The sequence below is a fragment of the Bactrocera neohumeralis genome, chromosome 4, assembly GCF_024586455.1.
Source record: "Bactrocera neohumeralis isolate Rockhampton chromosome 4, APGP_CSIRO_Bneo_wtdbg2-racon-allhic-juicebox.fasta_v2, whole genome shotgun sequence".
In the NCBI taxonomy this organism is placed as follows: domain Eukaryota; kingdom Metazoa; phylum Arthropoda; class Insecta; order Diptera; family Tephritidae; genus Bactrocera; species Bactrocera neohumeralis.
In genome coordinates, this window is record NC_065921.1 from 41,468,359 (window position 1) to 41,485,963 (window position 17,605).

Consider the following 17,605-nt stretch of genomic DNA (forward strand, 5'->3'; position numbering starts at 1 on the left):
CTCAACTTTAAAAGCGCTATGTCTATTTTATGATCGTCATAATCATCCTTTCAGATCAACAATTGAGCGTCTAGGGGAAAAATTTGGATCCTCAGGCACAGTACAAAATGTCCCCGTGCCAGTGAGACAAGGAAGTGCCCGTAGTGTCAGTCTCTCACACGTCGTTCTCAAGCGTTGAGCATTTCTGCGACGTCGTTGTGGCGAATTTTGCGAAAGTATTTTGGCGCACATCCTTAAAAGACCAAATTGACTCAAGAACTGGCGCCGCTTGACCTCCAGAATCGTCGGATGTTCGTGAATTTGGCTGAGAAACAAATTGAAAATGATCCGGATTTTCATCGAAAAATCATCTTCAGTGATGAGGCTCATTTCAAATATGTGTTAATGGTCCGGCAGCAATCCACACGTTCACGGTTTGGTGCGGTTTAAGGGCCGGCGGTGTCTGTGGGCCGTACTTGGTCGGGATGATCAAGACCGGTACGTTCCTGTGAATGATAACCGATTATTTTTAGTCCAAATTGGATGATATGAACTTGGACAACATGTGCTTCCAACAGGACGGCGTCACAACCCACACAGCGAATGTGACAATCGATTTATTGAAAACCAAGTTTGGTGACGGCGTTTTGAAGCCGTTAGACTATTTCCTACAGGGCTATGTCAAGTCTATGGTCTATGCCAACAAGCCAACGACGATTGATTAACTTCTTACGAATATCGAATGTGAAATTGCAGCAGTATTGGCGGATTTATGCTTGAAAACCGTCGAAAATCGGGTTCATCGTCTGGACTTCTGCAAGCGTGTTCGTGGTGGCCATGCAAAAGAAATGAAGTTCCACACATAATGGCATCGAATGTACCTTCACAGGAATAAAGAATTTCATTGATATCCCAAACTTTTGTAACGCCCTTATTGAAAACCCCGTTACTAACTAAAATTAAGTCTATTAGAATTATTTGTTTACATAAATCTATTATACGAAAGATATCAAAAGGAATTAGAAAGCGTGTGCACTGAATTTTAAATCATTAAGATATACCATACTACGTTTAAATCAGTGTTTAAAAAACTGCAGTCGAATTAGCAGAAGTCGCAATATTGTTGCTATTCGCTACTTCAACTGCGAGCGATATCAGAAAGTATTCAAGTGCTTTTGCTTGTGCTTCTGAAAAAATCAGAAGTTGCATGCTTTGTCTGTCGCAAAAATCAAACAGCTACAAAAATCAGAAATCAGCATAAGTCGCCGTTATTCGTTTTTCTGCTTTCTGCTTTGCTGTAGCTTTCGATCGTATCCATAAGTTGCCGCAGCAGCTATCGACAATTTTCGACAGTCGTCGGCAGTCACAGTCGCGAAAAGTAATGCATTCGACTTTTTGCTAATTTTGTCGATGTTGCTTTCGATCAGCAGCGTAAGTCGAAAAAAGCAAGAAGCGTCACATTCGTGGAAATGCGACCGTTTTTGATTTGCGACTTTAAAGAAATGTTTGGCAATTACTTATAGTATACTTGAATTTTTTTATTATGTTGTTCATTTTCAACTTTTTTTTTTATTAAGTTTACAAAAATTAAAAAAATAATATAAAATTCGTTGGAATAAATAACATAAAAACATAACAGTAAATTAATTTTTCATTAATTAATTAAGTGAACTTTTACATATATTGCATATTGCTAAACCCTCGGCTGCTTTATTTTCAAAATATTTCCACGCTGCACTTGGCGCCATAGCTGAACACGTGTGAGTCTAGCAGCGTTCTAATTGGAAGTAAAAGCAAAAGAGCAAAAAGAACAAGACGGCGACTGCTGGTGACTTCCACGAATCGGACGCTTCTTGCTTTTTTCGACTTACGCTGCTGATCGAAAGCAACAACAAAAATCAAAATAGCAAAAGTCGAATTTACTTTTCGCGACTGTGACTGCCGACGACTGTCGAAAATTGTCGATAGCGAAAGATACGATCGAAAACAGCAAAGCAGAAAGCAGAAAAACGAAAAACGGCGACTTATGCTGATTTCTGATTTTCGTAGCACTGAATTTTTTGTCTATTCGACTGCGACTTCTGATTTTTTCGCAGAAGCAAAATCATATGAACTGAAACTTGCCTCAGTTTTTTAAACGCTGGTTTAAATACAAAAAATTTCTACAGTGAAAAATGTGCGCAAAATTGGTAAAACAGAACTTTACGAGTCAGGTGCACAAACATTTGTCACGCCCACTAAGGTGAGCTAAACTGTTGTTACACAGGCACCGCTTGTAGATATATACCAAGTAGCAAGCAAACGCAGTCTTTAATGGCTAATGAGCATTTAGCTCGGAGCGCGCTTTGAAGGCGGACTCGGGGCGTATACGCAACAACACTTAACTCAATGAATTCAGCGAACGCCGGAGAATTTAGATGAGAGAAAATTTAAAGTGAAAGAAAACTAAGAAAGGAAATCAACAGTTAACTGCTCTGATGCAACAGCAAAAGTTGAGCACAGACGGAAAGTGCATGCGGCAAAAAAAGGGGAAAAATTAAGTGAAGTGAAATAGATAAAATCAATTAAAAAACAAACGCAAAAGCATAAAATAAGTGTAAGGAGGAGAAGGAAAGGCTAATTTTTAATAAAAAGCAGGCAGACTAGGGGGATACACATATACAGGTACGCAAGAGCAGCGCGTATTGGCGCACCTAAGAATATTTTCTCCAAAAAAAATCACTTGACAGTCCAAGCGAAGATCAAGGCTTAGATTAAATTAACCACAAATTACAAGAAGCACGCATTGCGATGCAAGTGAATTGATTTCATTTATTTATAGACTAGCTCTACGTGTATGTATTGGTGTAAAAATAGTATGGAACGACCTCACTTTGCACGCGGTACAATTCACGTAATTCAAAGGCTCTAGAGAGAAATAAAAGGCAAATCGAGCAATTAATTAAAGTCAATTAATTAGAGGCTAGGTGACGGTGTGAGTACACCCCACGGGTAGATAGCTGCTTATGTTAATACTCGAGGCTGAATACACACTCTACTCTACAGACTACAAAGAACAAAAGCTTTGCCACAAGAGAAAGGAAGTGCGCTTTCACAGAGACATGTACAGAGATAATATAAATATCAATGCATGTATTGGTACAAAAATCCCAAGTGCACCGCCGAGAACTAAAGAAGAACTATCTTACAGAGAAGCGGCACAAGTTTTTCAATTCTGCACAGATCCATGTTCTACGAGGTGCCAACCATCTCCAATGGGTTCTTACTACAAATTTATTCAAGTCAAGCTGACATTTTATTTTTAATCAGTATTTTTTTGGCATTTCTGTATGGAAAGACTTACGATTGAACAACGTTTACAAATCGCTCAACTTTATTTACGAAAATTCACGTTCTGTAAAGAATGTGTTTCGCACGCTTCGCTCAACTTATGGTCAACATAATCTATCTACTGCCCCAGATTTGAATTCTATAAAGCCAGATAGGTCTGAGTATTGTATTGAGGCGAGATCTTGACCCTAAAGAATCGGTTCAGCTGCGTGGACCTTAACCTGAGCTGCGTTTGCTTGATCTTCGTGGCCTTTCCATGTACACCTCTTATCAATTATGTGAGCACAGGCGCAAGAGTGCGGTCTTGAGGTACACCAGCGTATATGGGTCTCAGATCTGACTAAACACTTCGACATCTGATTATGCGAGTATGACTTTAGAGCAGTCAGTAACAGTTTTTCTTTTAACTAATATTAAAGACTCTGTGCATATCATTACAGAGCTTGACGATCAAGTTTCTGTCATAATCTGGTGAATTTTTGTTTCCTAACGGCTTGATTTTATCCTATAGAAGGTTATTATACATTTACACTTGTAGAGACAATACATAAAATTTGGAGCAATGCTGTCGATTTGACAGTACTTGGTTAGTTATATGTAACTTCAGATCCCTACTAGTTACATAGACTCGGTTATAGAACCTACTATATCTAGAAGATATCAGAGCTCCCTTCTAATATATTTTGCTGCGCCAACTCATGACGTATTGTAGTCTTTAATTAGTTCTAATTGAGAAGAAAAAAATTATTAAACAATGTTGCCACTTGTTTAACAAGTCTAAAGAATTATAATTACAATATAGTTATCAAATTAAAGAGAATTAAGCGGCCTTACAGAAAACCAAATAATTTGGCAGGGTTGCCACTGGTTTAAAAATTTGAAATCAATATTTTTGATCATATAAACGATCTTACAATATGGTATTATTATAACGTTTTCAGTTACATTTTTTTGTGAACGTTGCCATCTGCTCAAAATTGTAATTTAATAAAATTGACCAAATAAACAAAGCAGGACAAAACTTGTGTCAAACCAAGGAGTTGGAAAGCACTCACAGCTAAACAATTTTTTGAGCAGAGTTACCACTGTATAAAAGAATTTAAATCAATAATATTGATAATGTTAAGGAATTATTAGAAACTAACAAAATCATTTGCTAACTAAAAAGTATAGGATCACTTAAGTAATCGAAATTTTTTGGCAGTGTTGCCAACTGTTTAAAAAATTAACTTCACTAGTTTTGATAATAGAGACGATTGCAACAATGCGGAATTGTAATTGGTATCAAAACTGTAATATAATTTATTTATCAGTTGCGTTTCTTATGAACGTTGCCACCCGATAAAAATTGCAATTTAATAACAGTGATTTATCAAACAATCTAGGGCAATTTGGGTATCAAGCCATAGCTGCTCTAAACACTATATTTTCAAGCGGAGTTGCCACCTGTTTAAAATTTTTATATGAATAAACTTTATAATGTTAAAGAATTATTACAATGTGGCTAACAAAATCGATGCTTAACTAAAATTTTTAAGATCACTTTCACTAAACGAAATTTTTGGCCGCGTTGCCAACCTATTAAAAAAATGCCTTCACTTTATATAATATATACAGACGATTTGTGGCAAAATGGGTATCGAAAGGATCATATAATTAATTTTACATTACGTTTTTTATGAATGTTGCCACCTGTCAAAAACTAAATAACAATGATAAAATAGACAAATTAGGGAAATATGGGTATCAAACCATAGCGTTTTGAGAGCAGTTACTTATTTTGATATTTTTAGACGGAGTTGCCACCTGTTTAAACATTTTATATGAAAAAACTTTTTAATATAAAAGAATTATTTGAATGTGGCTAACAAAAACCATGTTTAATAAAGTTTACAGCTGAAACTAAATTTTAATCAAATAATACATTTTTTTATATAAACTAGTTGGAGCAATACTGGTAAAAAATAAGGAGTTTTAGCAGCATTTACAACTAATAAAATTTTGAGCAGTGTTGCCAACTGCTTCCAAATCTAATCTGATAAAATTGCTAATAGAAATGATTTATTACAATATGCTATCAAAACCATATTCCGAAAAGTGTATATAAGAAATTTAATTTTAATGAAAGTTGCCACCTATTTAAAAAAATAGTTCGACAAACCTGGTAAATTGGACTAATTAATATAATATGGGTATTAAAACCATTTTCTCTAGAAAAGTGGATACTTGAAATTTAATTAGGAGGAAGGTTGCCACCATTTTCGAAAATTTAGTTCAATAAACCTGTTAAATTGAACTAATTTGTGCAATATGGGTATCAAATTAAAGAGGATTGGGACGACTTAAAACTAACCTAATTTTTAAAAAGGGATGCCACATGTAAAAAAAAAATTAAGTAAAATATTTAATTTAACATTGCAATGTTCTTATTAAAGTAAAGACATTTAAGAAATTTTTGATTATATAAAAATATTTTCATACAAATTTTTTACACTTCACTTCCTCAATAACTTATTTTAACCAACAAAAAATGAAATCGGCTATATTTCAGTTAGTGAAAGGCAAAATAATTATATTTTTATTAAAACGCGTAAATTATGCAGGCATATGAATCATGTTTATTTTGATTGCAAAATCGCTCATACACATAAGTCAGTTTTCAACGAATGGTCTGTTTTGATTTACGGCTGGCAGATCGAAAAGGTCAACAGTGACTAACCGAAGAAGCACTTCTGACACGCCCAAACACTTTACTTCACTATCTGTGGCATTTGTGTGTACACAAATCAAATTCTCAAAGAATTTTCTCATTATTTGTGTTGTTGTATTTTTAATTTTTCGCTTTTGTTGTTGCTTTAGTATTGTTATTTTAATTTATGTTTTTTTTTAGTTTTTGCATTTAAACGTTAAGCACTTCATAACAAGGAAACACTAAAAAACACCAATCAAATAGCAATAACAAATCAAAATTGTTGTTGTTGTTCAATTATTGGGTAAGGAGAACATGTAAACAAACATTTAACATTAAACAAACAAACGTAGGCACATAATGAGCGCACACACAGCCACACACACATAAGCAGCTATATATAAATGCGTATATGCGTCAGTATGTGTGTGTGTGTGCGTATATTTACTAAAAAAAAACGCCATACATATATACAAACATAAGCAAAATCGGCGTGAACTTAATCGAAGTGCGCATAAAAAACTAGCGAAAATATAAGTTTCCAATAAATTTATTGCACGAAACAATAATTACAAATACATATATACAAAATTATATTTAATTAACAAATAAACAAATGTTATATATCCAAAAAGAAAAGAAACAATTAGCACACTAATTTTTTTGGCGATTACAAACTGAGGTTTAGTGAAAGTAAATATTAAAAAAAAACATTATAATAAAAAAAAAACTAATAATTAAAAACATAATAGTTGAAAATAAATAAATATAACAAAAATACATTAAAGAAATAAATAAATAATAAAAATATAAAATACCATGTAAACAAAAGAAAAAATTTCTATTCAATTCTTTTTCTAAATTACTCAAAATTTTTGTGTGTTTTAAAAACGTAAAAATAAAAAGTTAAAGCAAAAATTACATAAAAAAAATTCTTTAATACAATAATTTGTTTGCATTTTTTTACATTATTTAAAATCATTGCGTTTGAGTGAAAGTTTACAAATCTTTAAAAAAAAAATAAAACAAAAAAATTTTACTTTTTGATACAATCATTTCAAATTTTTTTACAGAAAGTTTTAAAATATTTTATTTTTGAAAATTTTTTCAATTTATTTTAATAAAGTAAATTAGAAAAATATTACAAAAAAACAAAAATAAAAATAAAAAAATAAAATTAAATTAAAAAATGTTTATTTTCAAAAGTTTTAAAAAAATCGATTTTTGAAAAATATTGGAATAAAATTAAAAAATTAAAAAACAAAATTATGTAGAAAAATTAAAATTGCTTAAAACTTAAAATATTCAACTAAAATAAAAATCTCAACAAAAAATTTTTGACACAAGAAACACTTTTGAAATATTTTAATAATGGAAAAAGCATAAATAATTTTTTTTAATTTCAGTTTCAGAAAGTTCTGAATTTTTTTTTTGAGTTTTGAAAACGTTTCGATTAAATAAAAATTTCTTGACACAACAAAAAATGTTAAACTAAAAAATAACAAATAATTTTTTTTTTTTAATTTTCAAAACTTTTAAAACTTTTCACATTTTTCTGTTTTAGAAAAGTTTTGATTTTGGTTTCAATTCAAATAAAAATCTTTAACATAATAATTTTTTATTTCAAAAAGTTTTAAATTTTTTATTTTAAAAAAACTTTTCAGTTTTCTTAAAAAACAAACAATAATCAAAAAAATTAACATCTAAAAAAAAAAATTATTTTAAAAAGCAACAACATGTCTGTTTCTGGAAAAATTTATTTTTTTTGTTGAAATAATAAAAACAAAAATTTTTGAATTCCTTTTTAAATAAAAAAAAACTAATTTTTAAAAAGATAAAATAAAATTTTAAATTTTAAAATGTTTGGGTTTTACAAAAAAATCGTTTTTTTTTAATCAACTAAAAATCTAACATAATAATTTTTTATTTCAAAAGGTTTCGAAATTGATTATTTTTGAAACATTTTTCAAGTTCTGTTTAAACAAAACAAAATCTAAAATTTAACCAATTAAAACTAATATTTAAAATTTTGTTTTCAAAAAGTTTTAAAATTTTAATGTTTTAGAGAAATTTTTGTATTTGTTGTCATTTAACTTAAAAGCTTTCATACGATTATTTTTACTCTTTTTGACATGTTTTATTTTTCAAGCATTTTTTTAATTCTTTTTAAACAAAAGACATTATTATCAAATATTAGAATCTAAAAAACTACGGTAAGTAGTCTTTTTGAACTTTTTAAAAAGTTTCAAAATGTTTGTTCTTTTAAAAATTAACTTTTTTAATGACATGAATAAATAAAAATTATTTAAAATATATAAATAAAATATATTAGATAAAAAATTAAAATAATTAACAACAACAAATAAGAAAAAAGTTAAATTTATTAAAAAATTTACCCAGAAAAAATTAAAAAAGTAAAAATTTATTGATAAAAATAAAAATAACTTAAGACAAATAAAAAATATTCAATTAAAAATAAATGATTTCTCAAGAAATTAAAATTTTTGATTTCCAAAAAAAATTTGAACACATAAAAAAATTCTAATTAATTAACTAAAAATAAAAAAAAAATAAATTTTATTACAACATCTTTGTTTTTTAAAAGTTTTCAAATTTTTATGTGTTTGAAAAAGTTTAAATTTTTTCTTTCATTAAAATAAATTAAATAAAAGCTAATCAGCTAAATCAAACTAATCCCATAAAAAACTAATTACATTATTTGCAAAAACTAAGCATAATTTAAAACTAAAAAATTAATTTATTTAATTTAATTAGCTTACCCTGGGCACGGTTATGTTTATCAGCCCCCAACAGATTTTTTTCAGGCCCCATGGTATCTTTTGGTTTTGGTATGTATTTTACAGACATTTAAGTTTTTGTTGTTGTGTTTAGAATAAATCACAATTTTTGTGTGGTTTTTTGGTAACAATCACATTGGATTCTCAATTGCGTGGTGTTTGTTGAACAATTTAATTTGCCGTTATTTATTGAGTGCATTTTTTTTAAATTATTTTCAATTGAATTTCGGGTGCAATGCAAATAAAGTACAACAAAAAAAATGCAATCGAAAATTTCAAATGTTCACATTTCATATTGTTGTTGTTGCATTGATGACGGTGATGTTGGTGGCGAGCATGTCGTTGATGATGATGATGATTGATTGACAAATATGCAGTTTTATATTTTTTTTATTTTTGAAAAATTTCAGTGACATACAGGGTGTGTTTGCACAAATTTTGGTGTGTTACAAATTTCGTATTTAAATTTTTCGATTTTTTTGCGTTTTATTGGAATGAGAATAAAATGAGAAAAATAAAAAAGTTAATTTTTGAATTTTTTGAAATAGAAGTGCAGTTTTACAATTACAGAATTATGAAATTCATAATTGTTTTTTTTTTTTTAATTTTTTTTTAGTTTTGAGAAAATTAACGTTTAAAAATAGCGGGAAAATATTGAAATGAAATGCGTGGAAAGGAAATGTGTACGCAAATAACGGAAGAGTTACCAAAAACCAATAGAAAGTAATGAGGAAAGGAAGGGGCAAATATATATCAGTTGAATATATATGTATGTAAATAAAGTACGAAAATAGGTTAGCGCATAATTTCAGAGGACAGCACATGGTTTGGTGTGTGTGTACATATGTTTCGGTGTGTTGGTGTGCGTTTTCAAACAGTAGTAGTAGTAGTAGAAAGTTCGAAAAAGTCGTAGAAATGAAAGAGCGCAAATTGTTGGAAAAAGAGTTTTGAAAAGAGAAGTAAATAAAGAACAAAAGTTAGTATTAAAATATCACGGATAAAAGAATGCTTAACTTTTATAAAATAGTAGTAATTGAAGCCACATTTTTTTGTAAACGAGTAGCAAAAGAACACGCGCTAAGTTGAGAAAATGCACGAACTTGGCTATTTTTCCTGAATACACTTTCATTTATACCAAAACTGAAACGGCAGCAGCATCACTTAAAAAATTTTGTAAAATTTTAAGCAAGTTGCGCATTCTTTTGGCGCTCGCTTACAAAAAATATGAGACTTATAACTTTTACATATAAATCCAATTAAGGGTAACAAGGGGAATGTGACTACTGGGGTAAAGTTTTGCTTGACAGGGGCACTTTGCACTTACTTTCTAATATCAAAGGGTAGTGTTTAGCCAGCTATGTAAATACTATTTGTATGTATGTACATATATACTGTTAGCAACTTAACAACCGTTACGTGAGTATTTCTTTCATGTAGTTATAGAAAAATTGTGTAAAAATTTCAAAACTGTGTTCAAACTGCTTGCTGTTGTTGTTGTGGCTTGCATATTTGCCATACTACTTGGCGTGTTCTGTTCTGTTTATGTGCTGTTGTGCGTGATTGTCTAACACCAGACCGCTTTTATTGATACCGCAATGTGTGTAAGCTACTTACTACCGTTAAGTGGTTAGTAAAAATGCATGGAAAATTCGCAAAGCTTTCAATATTTTCAAATATGTTGATAAATACAATGAATTTCTGACTTGGTGGTTGCTATTATACAAGAAATATGACCTCAAGCCTAATTGCGTAAATATTTTAACAATTTAATATAAATATTGTACAATATTTATTGCATATAGATAATGATTATCAATTTGGTTACGTAACTAAAGCCAAAATGCAGACCAGATAGCTATATATCGTCATCTAAAATGCAAAACAACGTATCATCAAAAACAAAAAAAAATCGACAATCGCTGTCAAATTTAATAACCAATATATAACCATTTTATAACCAAAATGATATGAGATAACCAATATATAACCATTTTATAACCGAAACCATAACCATTTTATAACTGAAAAGTGATGTTACGTTATTTTGCATTTTAGGTGACGATATACATACATACATATACTACAGATATTTATGTGAAAAGGTATAAAAACAATTTAACTCGACTTAGCATTTTTGTATTAACAAGCAGAAAATGGTATTATTATAAAAAAATTTTGAGAGTATTTTCTGTGAAAATTCGTAATCTAAGTAGCTTCTTGCAAAACTCTTTTTTAAATGCTTAAATTGTGCATAAATATTTACTTTTATGGAGTTAAGTGGAAATATGCTTAATGGAGTTAAGTTGTTTTTTAAACAATCTCAATTATCAATTAATATATAAATTTAAATATTTTTTTACAATAAACTGGTATTTAACTTTTTCAAGCATTACAAATTTGGGCATACTTAGGCTGTGGTAAATAGATACATATTTACAATTTTTATACCGTAACCATTTTCACATGATATACATATGTACATATAAATAATATGTCGAGATTTTAAAATAACTACAATAATTAAAAATTTACATATATGTATATGAAATCTTTCAGCAATTTTTTGAAATTTTTTTCTATTTATATTTACTACTTTCAATGGATCAAATATTTGTAAACAAGTGAAACGAACAAGCCCTCAATATGTATAAATATACTAGCGCAACAGAAAATAGTTGCCATTCTTTGCTGAATACAACCCACTCACTCGTCTTTTAAATATTTGCAAAAGCTCGAGTTTACGAAGAATTTACGAAGAACTACGAAGCGTTTACGAAGTACTACGAAAAGTTTACGAAGTACTACGAAGCATTTACGAAGAATTACGAAGAACTACGAAGTGTTAACGAAGTACTTCGAAAAGTTTATGAAGAACTACAGAGTATTTACAAGACTACGAAGTGTTTTCGAAGTTCTACTACGAGTTTACGAAGTACTACGAACTGTTTACGAAGTACTACGAATTATTTACGAAATACTACGAAGCGGTTACGTAGTACTACGAAGTATTTACGAAATACTACGAAGCGATTACGTAGTACAACGAAGTGTTGACGAGGAACTACAAAGTGTTCTGATTGGACTATTAAGGAAACATGGAGATAAATCATCCAAAATCAAAAATCAAAGGTCGACAAGATTGTTTGACCAAAAACGCCAAGTAAAAGGGGAGCTACGAGTCAAACAATGCTCGGTTTAGTAAATTTTGGCTAATGTTAAACTCGAACTAAAACAAACTATACGATTAAGAGATTCCATTTTTATAAAACAACAAACTTTCTCTAAGAAAAACTGTTCGAAAATACCATAAGTTAGCATGCACAGCACGTTTAAAATAGGGACTATTGAAATAGTCAGCATAGGGTTCGTATCACCATAACGTCAATAGGAAGATAATATTTGAAGAGTGAAAATGATTGACACGATACGTAGGAGCTTAACTGTGCTCGAAGCAAACATAAGTACATAGGTAACTTTAAAAGAGTACCAAACAATGGCGAGGTTATTGTGTAATGCTCTTCTTCCATGGTGTTCCTAAGATAACCTTTAATAATTCGTAATGTCGCAAACAAGCGTTCTGGGGTTGTAGTTGTTACGGGCATTATATCATAGTATTACTTAGTCCATATTTTCATCAACGTCTACTGTTACAAAATATATCCAAATATACAAAATCCTGCATCCGCCTCTGGTATCGAAATACTTACAAAAGCAGTTTGAAATACATAGAAAACTAAGTGAGCAGGTAAATACAATCACTAGTATTGTCTGATTCCAAAATTCACTTTTTCTGTAAACTTTGTTTTTAAACTGCAAAATAGTTCTCAGGTTTTGAAAAATACTTTCTTGAATCCATTAAATCGGCTCTTCGAAAACTCAAGTGGTTCTAAGCCAACAATTATTTAAAAAACCTAATGACAAAGATACATTATTCAAGTGAGCTTGGATAACTGAGCTTCAGTAGTATACTTCGTCCCAAAGACTAAATTCAATATATCAACCGAAAAATGATTACAAGTTCTTGTAGCTGTAACGACATAAAACTCAGACATTTCTCTAGAATGCTGCCAATTCCACAGTATTTCACTGGATAAAATAATGTTCCATTCCCAAAATTCATCAGATAGTTCGAAACAGTCTTAAAACCGAAAACTAAATCACCGACATTGAAAGAGAAAATCAGTGAAAAAACTAGTAATATTTAGGTTAGACGACAGAGATCATGGGAATTCACCTAGATAAGTTTAAACAAGGACCCTTGGTAGTGTCAAAAATGTCTGGGAATAGTTCAAAAGAGCTAAAAATAACGACGAACTGCTCCGTACCTACTAAAAGTCTGTTAGGGTGACTAATATTGATCTCAGTCAAATCTTCAGGTTCAGGTAAGAGTTCCAAGAAGTGATTTTTGTTGAGAGCAAGTGGTTTAATAAACCAATGGTAAAATGAATGGTGTATCTTTCTTAATTCCAGCCAGCTTTAAAGCCTTTAATAAACATTTGTAGCAAAGCAAAGCAGTCCACTTTATTAGGGTGGTGAATTGATTATTTGTATGTTATTAGGTCTAACAAGATTAAAAGTTATCCTTTAATCCAGAAAATAAGAGTATCAACTTTTCTAACCCACTAAAGTTATATCCACTTATCTCCTATAATGCACACTCTTCGCGAAAACAAGTAGTAATTAGGATATAACCACAAATTAGTGACAACATAAAGAAAACAAAGCGAATGGAGTTGTAAAAGTTTTGAAGAGCACTTCCGTTTGATGGACCATTGACTAACTCAACGCAAAATTAATGTAAGCGCTCACACGTAGAGCTGCTAACTGGATTTACACACTCTTTCGCGCGCTTATTTACGAGCATATCACCATCCAATTAGATTAACCACTTAGCCACTAACCGGCGGGATGATGTAGTGATTTTTACGAGACCGAGCGGAATGAAAACAGTGAATAAAGCACAGCGAACAAATAAGCCAGCGGACGAGAGAGAGGATACGTGGGTGTGCAAGTGTGTTATGTAACGCAGCAAAAATGCAGTGAATCACGCAGCACGTAGGAATTAAATTCTTCTCCTCTCTATTCCACACGATTTTTTATATAATTTTTTCTCTGCAGCTGCGTGGGAACGCTAATCAAACAAAAACTTTACTGAAGTGAAAGCGTCCGCTCACACAGTTGCATATACGAAAATGAGTTTCCATGAGCGTGTTTGAATTTGCACAGAAAGTAGTTAAGGCTGGGTAAGACACACTTTTTGTTTTGAATTTGTTTGTGGTTTACAACAAAGATTCATTACCACTGACTTGAAGATAAAAGATTTTGTCTCCTCATTCCCACACCTCAATTGAAATGTTCCCGGTCTGACACATAGCTGGCGCTACTAGAATTAAATCTATATGACTTTCAGTTAGCCCTAGCCTAGTTAGCCTTCAAAAGACGCGTGAATTACTTTGACATCAGACAAGTGTCGGATCATTAGTTTGTGAATTAGATCATTTTCAGTGAATCAACCCTCGTCATTGTAAAAAAATGGATAAAGGGGAAATTCGTGTGTTAATTAATAAAGCATTGCTTTTTGGGGGAAAAATACAGAGGAAGAAAAAACTTGGCTTGATTACGATTTTCCAGGAAGTCCGATTAGACTGCGAACCCGCTCCAAAGCGTGGATAAACGAAACAATCGACTGGCAAGGTTAAGGGGTCTGAATTTTGAAATGAGCATGGAATAATTTTTAATGACTACCTAAAAAAAGATAAGACCAGTGAATATTACAAGCCTTATTGAGCCTTTTGAAGAACGAAAGCCGACAAACGGGCGCAATTGAAAAAACGAAAGACGTTTTTCCCCAAGACAATGCACCGTGTCACAAGTCAATGAAAACGATGCCAAAAATCCATGTATTGGGATTCGTATTCTGTAGCGCTGGCCCCAGCGACTATTTCTTGCTTTCAGATATCAAAAGAATGCTCGCTGGGAAGAAATTTTCATCAAATGAAGATGGGATCATTGAAACTGAGACTTATTTTGAAGCAAGTCCAAATCGTACCACAAAAATAAAATCGAAAAGTTGCAGGATCGCTATAATCAGTGTATCATCCCATGAAACAAACAATGTTGAATAAGGAAAACGAATTTTGCCAAAAAAAAAAATGTTTTTAATATTATAGGACGGGAACTTTTCAATTGACCCGTTATTATTGGAGAATTGTTGGACAAAAAAAAATTTTCGATTGAACGTGTTCGACAGAACCTATTTTATAAAGGCACACTTCATAGCGATTGCCCCTTAAAAAGGTGTCCATTGCGATTCAACATGTAATTTCGGTACGTGGATAAATTGAGGTTCCATCATAAGTTACCAGACTAACAATATATCTAAAATTATTTTCTACTGGTCGAAGTCCTGGCGAGCTTAATCAGATCTGTTTCTAATATTATTATAGTAATATAAGATTTTTTCCAGGCGATTTAGAGGAAAGAAAAGACACCGATGTTAGAGACAAAAGAGCCGTCCCGATGATAAATTTACGTAGTTATCGCTTCCGAAAACTGTTGAAATTATTTACTTTCCAAATATTGAAATTATATTGTGTTTGACTAATCTGACAATAGGAAAAGCCACGTAGCAAAAGAACCAGCGATTTATAGCAGAGAGACCCATAGTGGGATCGTAAAAAACATGAAAAGATAAACAAAAGTCAAGCAATGGAAACAAAAGAAATGTTCGAAACATTTAATATAACAGAAGCCATATGGTTGTGAGGAGAGCTTCAAGCGATGTTATTATATAAAGAGAGATCGTCTAGAGGTTCTAATTAAATGAAGGTTGATATTCTTCATTTTAAAATTTTCATTTTTAATCCGAACTATATGACAACTCTCATGTCAGAGGACGTGTTTTCTGGGAAGTAATCAAGAATAATTATATTTTTAACCAAATCTGTTTGACACAAAAAGCTCTCAGCGATACACAGAAGACTTCTGTGGTTTTTTTAGATAAATATAGCGTATAAACCCACAGATAATGCAGGGAAGCAGAATCTTATATTCCATTTTATTTAACAAGATTTCTTTGTAATATAGTATTTCCAATATCAGCGGTATTACAAGGTGCATTCCAAAGTAGGTAGGACTTAAAAAAAAACAGAACAAATGGTTTTTCGGCAAAATCAATTTATTTTATTCAAAATAGTCTCCTTCTGCTTCAATACAGCTTTTTGCTGGGATCAAAAGCATGTCGAAGGAGTGTTTTAGCTCGTTGGCCGGTACGACCGCCAGTATGCCGGTACAAGCCTTTTGAATGGTCTCTACGTCTGCATAACGCTGTCTTTTCATGAGCAAATACATTTTTCCGAGAAGAAAGAAGTCGCACGGTGCCATATCAGGTGAATACGGGGGTGGTTAATGGTTAAAATGTTCTTTTTGGTCAAATAATCGGTTCTTCGAATGTTGGATTCTGAGCAATTTTTGCTCGTCAGTCAATTTTGTGCGGAACAAACCGTGCACACCCTTTTAGTAAGCCCTAATATTCGGACAAAATACGATAAATCGATGTTTTGGAGATGTTCAATACCATTTCCATGAATTTCAATGATGATTTCGGCTGATTTTTAATGAATTCACGCACAGTTTTGAACATTTCCGGATGGAACACAAACATACTGACACTTGAAATGCAATAACTTCACTTCCAATCAATGAAATGTCATGAAATTCTCACTGGACAATCGATAAAGATAGCAGATTCTAACGCACCAGTCGACATATAGATGGCGCCACCAGGGGGCGCTAGATTCAAAAAATCCTGTTTACTTTGGAAAGCACCTTGTAACCATAACACTTACGACCAAGTTTCCTTTCTTTTATAATATATAATGTAATTTTCAAACTCTAACAAATTAAGTTTATTTGCTTATTTCAGCCTCCGTTTCTGCCACGCCTTGTTAGCAATCAATCTATAAGTTACTTCAGCGAAAAAAAATTGCAGTTCATTGCCATCAATTTATATTAAAAATCAATCAAATTAAGCTGTCGGCGCCAGTGGGAAATATGCTGAGATGTCAAAGCATATTAAGTAATTGGAATGACATTTTTTATTTTAGCTAGGGAAATTCTCAGAATCGTTATAGCGGATGCAATGGATTATGTGAATAAACTGTAAATTTACGAGGTAAGGGAAAGCAACCTTGTTTGTGCACGTGTGAGTAAAATTATTGTCAAATAAGAAATTGAAAATGTGAAATATTAAAAACAGCGGTAATGGGAAAATTAACTGTCACTCCCACATTGAAGCTCTTTGCAAAGCAGAGTTGTGAATATGTACATTATTTAAATGATTTAGAGAGCAAAGTTTTAGAAAGAAATATCACCCAATAACATACTCAAAATGTATATCATTATTTAATTGTTCACTAAGTTCAAGCATTTTAATTCCTTGCTAATGGTGAAATATCGGTAAAAAATTGTCGAAAGGAAATGAAAATATTTATATATCGGGCAACTGTTATCGAAACGGTATTTTCGATACATAGTATATAAAAAAGCAATTTTTTCTTTCGTGATAGGTAGGATCAAAATATGTATATTATTTAATTGTTAATATTTGTGGAGGTTCGGGTTTATGGTAAAAGTGCTTATGAGGAACTACGAAGTGTTTACGAAGTACTACGAAGTGTTTATGAAGTACTACGAAGTGTTTACGAACTACCACGTAGTGATTACGAAGTACTTCGAAGTGTTTACGAAGTGCTACGAAGTAATTACGAAGAACTACAAAGTGTTTATAAAGAATTACAAAGTGCTTACG

At 31.5% G+C, this 17,605-nt stretch overlaps 1 protein-coding gene across 6 annotated transcripts in view; it reads right to left on the reverse strand.

The window, feature by feature from the left end:
* Positions 1-17,605, reverse strand: part of LOC126755064 (transient receptor potential cation channel trpm) — a 316,113-nt gene that overhangs the window by 150,520 nt on the left and 147,988 nt on the right. For 2 of the 6 annotated variants that reach the window (XM_050467364.1, XM_050467359.1), the window contains exon 3: positions 8,779-8,835. The exons of the other annotated variants lie outside the window; for them this stretch is intronic. In XM_050467364.1, coding sequence (XP_050323321.1) covers positions 8,779-8,835 — 57 coding nt within the window. The remainder of the gene's footprint in view (positions 1-8,778; positions 8,836-17,605) is intronic. 6 annotated transcript variants of the gene reach the window in all.